Source organism: Otolemur garnettii, unplaced genomic scaffold (assembly GCF_000181295.1).
Source record: "Otolemur garnettii isolate 467f Iridium unplaced genomic scaffold, OtoGar3 scaffold00023, whole genome shotgun sequence".
In the NCBI taxonomy this organism is placed as follows: domain Eukaryota; kingdom Metazoa; phylum Chordata; class Mammalia; order Primates; family Galagidae; genus Otolemur; species Otolemur garnettii.
In genome coordinates, this window is record NW_003852418.1 from 7603487 (window position 1) to 7615310 (window position 11824).

Sequence of the window (11824 nt, forward strand, 5' to 3'; positions counted from 1 at the left end):
CAGCACTGTGGAGGTGCTGGCTCTTCGCCAGCGTCTGGGGGCGCGGCGTAGCGGCCCACCCCTTCATCCCCGACCCGCCCGGTCTCCGCGCCCACCCCGCCCAGTGCGCTGGTAATCTGGGCGGCGGCTCTGTCTAGACCCGGGGCCTGGGATCCGGGCGGCCGTGTGAGTCCCGGGCTCAGGGGGTTTTCAGTGCACCTGCCCTGCGGGGCTGCAGGGGGTCAGCACCCTCCCGCCCTCCGGCGGGTTCCCAGACCCGTCTTCTCGAACGGCGCGCGCGCACGCGTGGCGAGAGTGGCCGAGGTGCCGGGAGTCCAGGTGCGGGAGCTTAGCTGCCGCGAGGGCGCTGCTCGGGAGTCGGAGCGCAGCAAGTGTGCGCGGGCGGAGAGCCGGCGCGGGTGCCCGCAGCGGGTCTGCGCGGGGCGGGGGCGCAGCAAGTGCATCTGAGCGTGCGGAGACCGGCGCGCGGGCGTCGGCGGCGAGGGTGGTGTGTTGAGGAGCCGGGCCGGCAGGAGGGAGGAAGGATGCGTGCGGGTAACTTTTCGATCGCCCTGGAAGTGCCAGTAGTCCCGCTCCCGGGGGCTGCCTGCGGCCGCCGGGCTACAGGCGGGCGAGTGTGCCCGCCGCCGCCCCTCCCCCACTTCCGCCTCCCGCCTCTTCCTCGTTCCCGGCTCCCAGGGCCCGTCGGTCCCGGGGGAGACCCGGAGGCGCAGCCCCACCCCGGCCGGCGCGACTCGCTCCCACGCCCCCGCTGCCGCCTAGCCTTAGCGGACAGACTGAGTCGGCGGGGGCGCCGGGCGCTGCAGGTAGGGGCTCCGGCTACGGTGGGCGCAGGTGCCGCGGGGGACAGCGGAGGGCACTGGAGCGCGAGGGGAACCGCCTGGGGGAGTGCCCTCCCCCGCGCTCCTCCCTTCCCCCCGCAGACGCGGCGTGTCCCTTTTTAGGGAATTCTTTCCCTTTTGCTTGCTCCAGTGCGGGTGGGGCTGAGTCCGAATGGCAGTTCTCCATTTCGCCGGCTCCTGGCCGGGCCCCTGGCAGCTGCCTGCCCCCAAATCGCTTCACCCTTTCCCCAGCACCTATAGCCTCGTAAACAACTGCCTTCGTGCTCCGGTGGGGCTCTGGGACCCCCCTGGGGGACAGCCCCTTCAATCTCCAGAGATTAGTGGGATTGGGGGGAAGGAGAAAGAAAGGGGGCGTCCCGGAGCCCCTGGTCCAAGTCAGCTCCCTCCCCCGCCCTGCTCTGCTCCCTCCTCCCCCTCCTCCCTACTGCTGAAGCAGACTGCTCCAGGGGCCCTGGGTATTTTTAGCGTTGTGACCTGGGCAGCAGCTCTAAGAGCCTTTCCGAGGAATCGGCGTCAGCGCCTCCCTCCTCCACGTCCAGCCCGCGGCCACACGCTCTCTCCACACTTCCTTGGCCCTGCCCAGCCCACTCGAGTTTGGGTCCCTCTTAGCTACCCCAGTGCCTGGGGAGCTGGTCAGGATCTGGGATATGCTGAGTCGGGATGAGGAGGGAAAAGCATTTAGCGGCGGATAACGATCAGATCCTCAAACTAGAAACTCCCCTGACTCTGGTGATGAGCTCAGCAGAGTGCCAGGAAGGAGACCGAACGAATGGGCGTGAATGCCGAAGGCCTGGGCTGGCGGAGAGCTCTGGTGTTCTGGAAAGCTCTCAGCACTGGGGGTCAGGAGATTGGTCTGAATTGGACCCAGGACCCGCCCTTCCAATTGTTTCTCACTGACTAGTAGGGAGATGTGTCAGAGGAGGGAAACTATTGAGAGCGATTGGAGTTCAGAGAGACATGGTCGTCCCCTAAATAGCTCCTTTCCCAAGCAGCATCTTGTGTTTGAGGTAGGTAGGACGATTATGCCATTTTTCAGATGGGGAGACTTTTAAAGCCAGAAAGATGATTTTCTTAAGGGCACGGCCTTTTCTGGAAGTCAGGTCTGTGACTTCAGAGCAAGGGTTTGAAGGGGATGGTGTGTGTGTGTTTGCAGAGCAAGGAGGAGGAGGGGTTGCTTTAGTTTTTGTCTGAGTTTTGAAGGATGAAGAGGAACCAGAGTTGCAGCAGCAGAGGAAGAGAACCCTCCTCTCCACAATCTCTATCCTATCCTCCTCCCTGGCCTTCTGAAGCAGGCTGGGTCCATTAAGTGGAGAAAAGTACCTCCCCCATTTGGGCTGAACCAGCCCCTAAAACCCCTAGAAGGGCATGATACTCAGAGTTGGCCATTGGCTGCATTCCCTGAATACAGAGGACCTCTTTTGCAGTGCCTGGAACTGGCCTCCCCTTTGTGAAGCTAGGGCAAGCCCTGCCTCTGCATGAGACTTGAAGTTTGTGGGAAGAACTTGCTTTCAGGGAAGAGGAAAGAGATAGCCAAGGCCAGAGTGTCCAGGCTGGAACCAGAGGCCCCACTGCTGGGATGTTGGGGGCTGTGGGGCTCCCCATGCCCAGGCCCCCACTATCTTCTATCTCAACTTCACAGCTGCGCTTTTGTTTCTTTACCCACCAGGAGCTGATATGGACCCAAATCCTCGGGCAGCCCTGGAGCGCCAGCAGCTCCGCCTTCGGGAGCGGCAGAAATTCTTTGAGGACATTTTACAGCCAGAGACGGAGTTTGTCTTCCCTCTGTCCCACTTGCACCTCGAGTCACAGAGACGTGAGTTCTAAGTCCTGAGGCGAGGGACTGTGGTAGGGTAGGAAGGATGTCTTGTGGGTCCTGAATCTTGGGGCCTCCCTCCCATCTTTCTTGGCCTTCTAAATTTCTAATTTGGGACCTGATAAGTAACTCTCACTATTGTATTGGCTCCAGGCTGGGTCCTCCTGACTTGCCCCCTTCTTGATCTGTAGCCCCCATAGGTAGTATCTCATCTATGGAAGTGAACGTGGATACACTAGAGCAAGTAGAACTTATTGACCTTGGGGATCAGGATGGAGCAGACGTGTTCTTGCCTTGTGAAGATCCTCCGCCAACTCCCCAGACGTCTGGTATGCCCCTCTGCTTTGGGGACTTGGGCATTAATCAGCCAGAGCCGGATGTTGGGGCTCTGAGATGAGGCTGCAAGGTCGGGGTGGGGAAGTATGCAAGTAGGGGCTGGAAGTGTGTGTTTCCACCAACAAAACAGCTGCCTGTTCTGATTTTGGGGAAGTTGACCTTGAGGGGGAACTGGGTTAAAGATCCCCAGCCCCAATTCTAGGAATGGTCAATCTCCTTAGCCTTTTAAATGGAACATTTGTGAAATTAGTGTAATTAATTAGCATAATTAGAATAGTATAAAAATATAAGTTTTACATTTTACATTTATAATTTAAAGAGTTTTTTGTCATCGTGATATTAATATTTATTGATCACTTTATTGGTTCCTAATATTGTGCTAAAGTATTGTATACATATTATCTCAATCCTTACTGTGTCCTTTCAGGGCAGGTAGTATTATCCCCATTTTATAAAAAAGGAAATTAGGCTCAGAGAATTTAAATCACAGAGGCAGAAAGTAGAAAAGCTGGGATTCATACCATGTCCATCTGACTCCAGAACCTGTATACTTAACTTGTAAGATAGATATTCTCTTATTAAAACTGCCACTCTTGGCTCGGCGCCTATAGCTCAACCGGCTAAGGCGCCAGCCATGTACACCTAAGGTGGCGGGTTCGAATCCCCAGCCCGGACCCGCCAAACAGCAATGACGGCTGCAACCAAAAAATAGCCGGGCGTTGTGGCGGGCGCCTGTGGTCCCAGCTACTTGGGAGGCGGAGGCAGGAGACTCGCTTGAGCCCAGGAGTTGGAGGTTGCTGTGAGCTGTAATGCCATGGCACTCTACCCAGGGGGAAAGCTTGAGGCTCTGTCTCAAAAAAAAAAAAAAAAACTGCCACTCTTTATTCATAGCCTGCCATGTCAGACATTTTATAAGCATTCTTAGATTTTATCCTCAAAACCTTTTGGGAATGTAGGCTCCCCTCCCCTTTCTTTTACAGAAGAGGAGCAGAGTCTTTTAAAGGGAAAGTGACTTGCTCAAAGCTACTTGGCAACAATAAATACAGTAAGTGTTATAGGTAGACCTTGAACTTGCATTGATTGACCTAACTCTAAAGCCCAGAAATAGTATAGTGACATGGTAGGAGTTGGGAGCCAGGAGATGGAAGTCTTAATCCTGGCTCTTTGCTGGGCTAGCAAAATGGCTTTGGATAATTCCTTGCCCCTCTTTGGGCTTCAGTTTCACCCTGCCAGGCAATCTCTAAGAGTCCTCTGAAGTTCTACTTTGGCCCTGACCAGCTCTTCTCTCTGGGTAGGGGTGGATGACCATCCAGAGGAGCTGAGCCTGCCAGTGCCCATGTCAGACAGGACCACATCCAGGAGCTCGTCGTCATCCTCTGACTCTTCCACCAACCTGCACAGCCCAAACCCAAGTGACGGTGGAGCAGACACGCCCTTGGCACAGTCTGATGAAGAGGAGGATGGGGGTGATGCAGGAGCAGAGCCTGGAGCCTGCAGCTAGCAGTGGGCTCCTCCCTACAGACTGACCAGACAGGCTATTCGTCACATGAGGCCATAGGCCCAACCAAAGCCCATCGTCAGAAGACCAGACTCTACTTACAGTAGGCGCCAGAGGCAGGGAAGGATGGCGGATCGTGTCTCTCTCTGAGAAGTAACCCTCTCCTGCTTTACTGCTAACCTTTTCCTGCTGCAACCCTTGCGCTAGTTTTTGACTTACTCCTGAGGTAGGACTTGCAAGTAAGGAGATGGAAGATGAGGTAGGACAAGATGCTGCTGCTTATCTAAGCACTCCTCCCTCCCCCAAGCTATCCTGTAGTCTTCTAATAGTCTCGTAAACCAGTGTCTCTAAGTGGACGTGAACTCCTTCAGATGTCCAGTGAGGTGATACTCCAGCCATCCTGCCTCCGTTACAACATTTTTGGAACAGAGCACGGTATGAATAATAAATAATAATATACCAACTATTCCACTTTGGTTTTTACATCCCAGAGCTATCGAACCCACTATATGCCTTCAGCTTTCAAACGACACCACGTCCCCATGACTCATTCATTCCATAATTGCAGAAATAGTTTTTGATCATCTGTGCTAGGCATTTGGAATGTAATTTTGATCAAGACAGGCTGTATCCCTGCCTTCAAACAGTTTACTTGACTGTGGAGAAGAAAATCAAGTAAATTCCATGGCTCACAATATAAGTAAAATGAGGAGGGAAGACTCCTATACCAGAAAATAGGGGCATCCTAACCTTGCTCTTGTGGTCATAGAAGAGGTGAGGTGATTTTTAAGCTGAAGGATGGTTAGGAGATAGCCAAGTGGGAGACCATAATCCAGACAGAAAGAGCAGCTGGTTAAGACTTTAAATAGTGAGAACATTACCTCAAGGAACTGAAAAACACTCAGTTTGGCTGAATTGGATTTGAGGAGGAGATACAGAGGTAAGACCGACAGAGGTCAGGTTGTACAAATGCTTTGAAGCCTGGATCAGGTTTCAGTTTGACTGCTAGTAAAAGATCATGACCTAAGTTATAAATTTATTTCCTCATATAAAAGAAGTCCAAAGTACAAAGCGGTATGCAAGCTCCATAGTTGCTGAACACTGGCCTCTTCTGTGGCTCTTTTTTGCACATGGCTTGTGTTCTTCTTGACACCCCATGTGTAAGATGGCTATCAGAGCCTCAGCCGTCAAGACTTGAAACTGGCAAAGAGGAGAACTCAGGGATGGGCAAAGAGGGCACAGCTAGATGTCTGTTCCCACTTTAAGATATATTTTTGTAAGTTCGCTGGCCAGAACTTTGTAGCACAGAAGATGTTTCGTTTGTAGACTTTTATAGACATAGGGACACAGCATTATTTAGAAGAAAGGAAATTCTGGTTTTAGGGAAGACAATAACCTTTTCAAGTCACTGAATTATCAATGCACCTGATTTCTGACTACTGTCAGACCTCTGAGAAGTACCCTGGCTATTGGGCTAATGGAATAGTCATTTATTAGGGCACACTGCTGTCCTAAGAGCCAAGGTTTTGTTACTAAGGAACAAGAGGACAGTCATCATGGGGTAGGTAATTAGCAGTTTACATGTTACAGGCCATGTTAAAAAATGTAAACTTATTGGGAGTAATGAAGGATTATAAGTGGTTGGGTTTGCTAGTAAAAAGCTAATTCTGGCTGCTATGTGGAGAATATCCTGGAAGAGGACAGGCGCAAGACAGACAAATGACACAATAATCCCTGCAAGAGATAACAGTGGCCCACAAGACAGTAGTGGTGATTAATTGGGTCAAGGCAGAGTATACGCTGATACATGACATTATTCATTCAATGAATGTTAAATGTAGGTATTAAACATGCACAAGTCACCAAGTATGGCCTTGTAGATGGAGTAGCAGCAAAGAACAACACAGTCTCTCTTCCCATGGAGTTTATAGTCTAGCGGGAGCCCAAATGTAAAATTGCAACTGTGACTACCACTGGGAAGGAATCAACCTATTCAGAGGGGTCATGGGGATGTTTCCCCGGAGGAAGTAAGTGGCATTTTAGCTCAGATCCTAATGATGAGTGGGAGTAAAACTCGGGGAAGAATGACCGGAAGGGCTGCTTGTGGAGTCTTGATTAAAGGACCAGAGTGGATTCCTGGAAACTAGAAGCCGATTACAGCCATCTAGATAAGAGGTCATGGAGGAGGGTGAAGGTAGAGAGATGGAGAACCATGGAAAGAATGAAGAGAGAGGAAATTCCAAAAGATTAATGAGTGGGTGTGAGAGAGGAAGCGATTGGGGGTGCTGCCTTTGCTTCTATCTTCTGCAGGTGATTTGGAGGGCTCTTTGCCCAGATGAGGGGTTTTGGAAAGAACCAGATTTGGGAACAAGTCCATACATTTGGTTTTCATTTTTTAATTTTTATTTATTTTTCCTACAGAGACACTGTTGTTGCATATAAATTTGATTTTGGATTTGTTGAGTTTGAAGTGCCTTGGAGACATCTAAGAGGACATGTTGAATAGGCACTTGGACCTATGAGTGTGGAACTTAGATGAGAGGATTGGACTGGGAAAGAAATAGATGAGTTATTGGGCGGCGCCTGTGGCTCAAGGAGTAGGGCGCCGGCCCCATATACCGGAGGTGGTGGGTTCAAACTCAGCCCTGGCCAAAAAAAAAAAAAAAAAAAAAAACTGCAAAAAGAAAAAAGAGAAAGAAATAGATGAGTTATTAATACGTAAATTATAGGTGGTTAAGTGAAGCCATGGATGGAAATGAGCTTGCCAAGAGAAAGAATGTTGAATGAAAGAAACATCTACTCATTTCTTATATTAAAACGAAAATCATTCTCCCACCCTTCACACCTCAGCACCCTTAAGCCTAAATCCTAAAACTCCTTGTGCCATCCAGGCCGCATGACAGGGCAGCACTCTTCCTATAGCCCCTTCCTGCTTTCACCTTTGCAGGAGGCCATTGTAAGTAACTGTTCCTAAGTGCTTTTCCTACCACTACTGAGAAACTTGTGGGAGCTCCAAGGAAGTAGGAGTGTTCGTTAGTCTTTCCCTGTCTCTAGTAAACTTGTGGAGTGAATACCTTTTGTCCAAAAGCCTCTAGGTCCAAGTTGAAGTCATCCACTAAGCTGGGGCCAGGCTCATCTTTTGTTAACCTTTGGGGATTGTCTGGGTTGCTTATGATTGTGCTGATCTCTGTTCTCTTGTTCCTTCTCCACTTCCTTTAGAGTAGCAAGGCTCTACCCCTTGTCTGTCTGTGGCTGAGCCTTTTCTCAGGTTGTGATCCATGACCCCAAAGGCTTTGCAATACAGGGTTTCTGAACTTCTGAAATCACCCTATTTCTCTCTAGGGCAAATGATGGGAAGCTAGACTGGTTTGGTTGCTATCAACATGTCAGTAAATCCCTTAGTACCCAAGGCACACAATGCTAAGATTGTAGGGAGCCAGCCTGGGGACAGGGATTTATTGCCTTCTCAAGAAGTAGAATTGTTTGTGAGCCTATGGAGAGCTTTTGATTTGGCTGCTATGAGCCCCAGCCTGGCCTGTTTGAAAACTCTAGGATCAGCTCAGGCCCCCGGACCACTTCCTGATTGGGACAATGATCTTTTCTCCTGCCAAACCACAGGGGCTTGGCTGGCCTTCAGAACTACCATCTCCAGCTATTTATTTATTTATTTATTTTTCAACTTTTATTACAAGGATTTCAAATATAAAATGAATATAGAAAGAAAAATACCCCTTGTTCCCATCATTCAGCTTCAAAAAATTATCAAAATAATGCCAATATTGTATCATTGACCCACCACATAGCTTTTTTTTTTCATGGAAAAATGTAATTGTTGAGAGAAAAAGTAGATTACAGAACAGTGTATCCAGGATGGACACTTTTAATAAAAGATAATCTGAAGTCTCTTTAGGATTCAGCTTTTGGTTACAGTGTCACATTAAAATTAAACCATGGTATATTCTGGCCTAGGGCCTAGCTGTCTGTTTTTTGAGGCCACAGGGTGTCCTTGGAGATGGGAGAATAATTTGGAGCCAACTCTGAGTAAAGGAGCCCAGCTTTCAGACTATAAGCCACAATGTGGCTTTTGACTCTTGCCCTGACTTGTCATAGGGTGGGTACCCTGACAGACTCTAGAGAGGAGGGGAGAAGACGACAAATCTGTCCTGGTAGAACCCTATGCAGTGGAGGAAATGGGAAGGACCACAGTTCAGCAGCGGCATCTCTAGGAGGCTTAACACTATAGCAATCCCCAGGAGTGTACAGAACTCCACACTGAACAGCATGGCAGTTTGGGGACAGTACAGAACTGGGCTATGATGTCTTGTTCATTTGTTCATACCTTCAAACATTACTGAGCACCTACTTATGAGCTAGCCACCTTGCTTAGGCAATAGAAATACTAAGGTGACCAAGACCTCTTCCAGGAGCATAGATAGCCACAGATAATGGATATGTAATGTGATAAGGGTTATGGCTGCCATAAGGGGGAGAAAGTAAATCTTCACGGAAGATGGCTGAGTCTTAACTGATGGGGACAGACAATTTCTTTCTTTCTTTTTTTTTTTTAGAGACAGAGTCTCACTTTGTCACCCTCAGTAGAGAGCTGTGGCATCGCAGCTCACAGCAACCTCCAGCTCTTGGGCTTAGCCGATTCTCTTGCCTCAGCCTCCCATAGTTGGGACTACAGGCGCCCTCCACAATGCCTGGCTACTTTTTTGTTGCAGTTTAGCTGGGGCTGCGTTCAAACTCGACACCCTTGGTATATGGGGCCGGGGCCCTACTTACTGAGCCACAGGTGCTGCCCAGGGACAGACAATTTCAAAAGCAAACCATAGAAGTACAAAATCATGCCCAGCACAGTGGCTAACTCCTATAATCCTAGCACTCTGGGAGGCCGACGTGGGTGGAATGCTTGAGCTCACGAGTTTGAGACTAGTCTAGGCAAAAGTGAGCCCCTGTCTCTGAAAAAACAGCTGGGCATTGTGATGGATGCCTGAAGTCCCAGGTACTCATGAGGCTGAGGCAAGAGAATCTCTTGAACCCAAGAATTTAAGGTTGCTGTGAGCTGTGATGCCACAGCACTCTAACAAGGGTAACAAAGTGAGAATCTGTTTCAAAAAGGAAAAGTAAAAGGTCATAATGATGGCAGCTCTACCTTTAAAAAATTATTTTGCGATCAGTAGTATACTGTGAGCAAAGGATATTATCTTAGTTTCTGTACTTCAGTTCCCTCCTCTGCAAAATAGAGATAATAGTACTTACATGATGGAGTTGTTTGAGTAAATTTTTTTTTTGAGATGGAGTTTCACTATGTCAACCTAGGTAGAGTGCTGTGGCATCACAGCTTGCAGCAACCTCAAACTCTTGGGCTTAAAAGATTCTCTTGCCTCCGCCTCCCAAGTAGCTGGGACTACAGGCGCCCAACACAACTCCCAGCTATTTTTTCGTTGTAATTGTTATTGTTTGGCAGGCCCAGACTGGGTTTGAACCCACCAGCTCTGGTGTATGTGGCTGGTACCCTAGCCACTGAGCTACAGGTGCCAAACCTATAGTAAATGTTATTGTTTAGCACTTACCACCTTCCAGATCCTACACATCCATAATTTCTAATCCTAACAACAACCCTGAAAATAGGTTTCTCCATTTTACAGATGAGGAAAAGTGGCAGCGGGTTGCTCATGTTCATATGGCTTAAAGGCTGGCATAGGGATTTGAACTCATGTCTTTCTAACATTTAAGCTCATGACCTGCCTACTATTCCATGTCTATTGGGGCAGTAACACTGAATTTAGGTAAAGTGAGAAGAATGAAATAGAGTTTTTTGACCTTTCCTTTCTGGTTGGTTGGGGTGTATCTCAGCAGACCTGCCTGACACCAAATTTGGCTCCTCCTAGAAGTATGGTTGTTTTAACAAGAGACTGCTCACAAAATGTTTCATAAATGTGTTCCCCATAGGGAAGGTAGTAAAAACAGAGCATAAATCTAACATTGGAACTCCTACAACTTAATAATAAAAGGGCAAACAAGTCAGTTAACAAAAGGAGGGAGGACAAAGATTTTAATAGACCTTGCATGAAAGAAAATACATGAATAGCCAATAAACACAAACTGATGCTCAACATTGTTAGTTACAAGGGAAATGCAAATTAAAACCACATGAGAGGCTTGGCGCCTATAGCTCAACCGGCTAAGGCGCCAGCCACGTACACCTAAGGTGGCAGGTTCCAATCCCCAGCCCGGACCCGCCAAACAACAATGACGGCAGCAACCAAAAAATAGCCGGGCGTTGTGGCGGGCGCCTGTGGTCCCAGCTACTTGGGAGGCGGAGGCAGAAGACTCGCTTGAGCCCAGGAGTTGGAGGTTGCTGTGAGCTGTAATGCCACGGCACTCTACCCAGGGGGACAGCTTGAGGCTCCTGTCTCAAAACAAAACAAAACAAACAAAAAAACCACGTGAGATACTACTATGTACTACTATGTACACACCCATATAGCTAAAACTAAAAAGTAAAAAATTAAAAATGCTAAGTGTTGACCAGGATGTGGAGTGTTTTATGCTTCCACCACACATTGTTGGTGGAAGCATAAAATGATACATTTTGGACAAAGGTGTGACAGTTTCTTATAAAATTAAACATACACCTATTCTTTGACCCAGCAATTCTACTCCTAAATACTTGCCCATGGGATAAGGTAAATATGTTTTCAAAGTAATCTGTGCATACAGCAGCCTTGTTCATAATAACCAAAAACTTTAAAGATCAACAGGAGAATGGACAAACCACGGTTTAGTCATACAGTGTTAACACTACACAGTAATAATAAAAAATTGCTATACATTCAAGAAGATGGATGATTGTCAAAAACATTCTTTCTGTGAATGAAGCCTTACACAAAAAAATGTACTTGTGATGGTTTCATTTATATTTAGTTCTAAAAACAAATTATTGTGGTAGAAAAATCAGAATGGCAATTGCCTCTGGAAGATGGTGTGGGAGCAGGGATTGACCGGGAAGAGTAATGAGCCAACTTTCTGGAGTTTTAAGAATGTTCTGTATCATGGGAGGGGTTTGGGTCACACAGTTGCTTACATTTTTCAAAACCTAGTAAATATGCATTTCAGATTTGCGCATTTCACTGTGAATTTCACATAAAAAATGTAAACACTTATTGAACTCTAGTTAATGATATACACGCTTAACTATTTAGAAGAACGTATATTAATGACGTCCGCAATTTACTTTGTAATGCATCAAAACATACGATGGATTGATGGGTGTAGAGAGAGATAATGTGATAAAGCTTAAGTAGTAAAATGATAACGGTAGAATCTAGG

The 11824-nt window shown here is 47.9% G+C and overlaps 1 protein-coding gene across 1 annotated transcript; it reads left to right on the forward strand.

Annotated features, from left to right (window-relative positions):
• The first annotated feature begins 666 nt into the window (after window positions 1-666).
• Window positions 667-4952, forward strand: DBNDD2 (dysbindin domain containing 2). The gene is made up of 4 exons (XM_003787637.2): window positions 667-806; window positions 2509-2655; window positions 2847-2984; window positions 4287-4952. Exons 2-4 carry the CDS (start codon window positions 2517-2519, stop codon window positions 4490-4492), a joined length of 483 nt encoding a protein of 160 aa, XP_003787685.1. The 5' UTR covers window positions 667-806; window positions 2509-2516; the 3' UTR covers window positions 4493-4952.
• Window positions 4953-11824: the final 6872 nt, after the last annotated feature.

Bases quoted from the DNA above. Each gene is read 5' to 3' on its own strand.
- DBNDD2 (XM_003787637.2), top strand. From the start codon at position 2,517: ATGGACCCAAATCCTCGGGCAGCCCTGGAGCGCCAGCAGCTCCGCCTT. The intron at 2,656-2,846 runs GTGAGTTCTAAG...CTTGATCTGTAG, and splicing joins GCACCTCGAGTCACAGAGAC to CCCCCATAGGTAGTATCTCA. The intron at 2,985-4,286 runs GTATGCCCCTCT...CTCTCTGGGTAG, and splicing joins GCCAACTCCCCAGACGTCTG to GGGTGGATGACCATCCAGAG.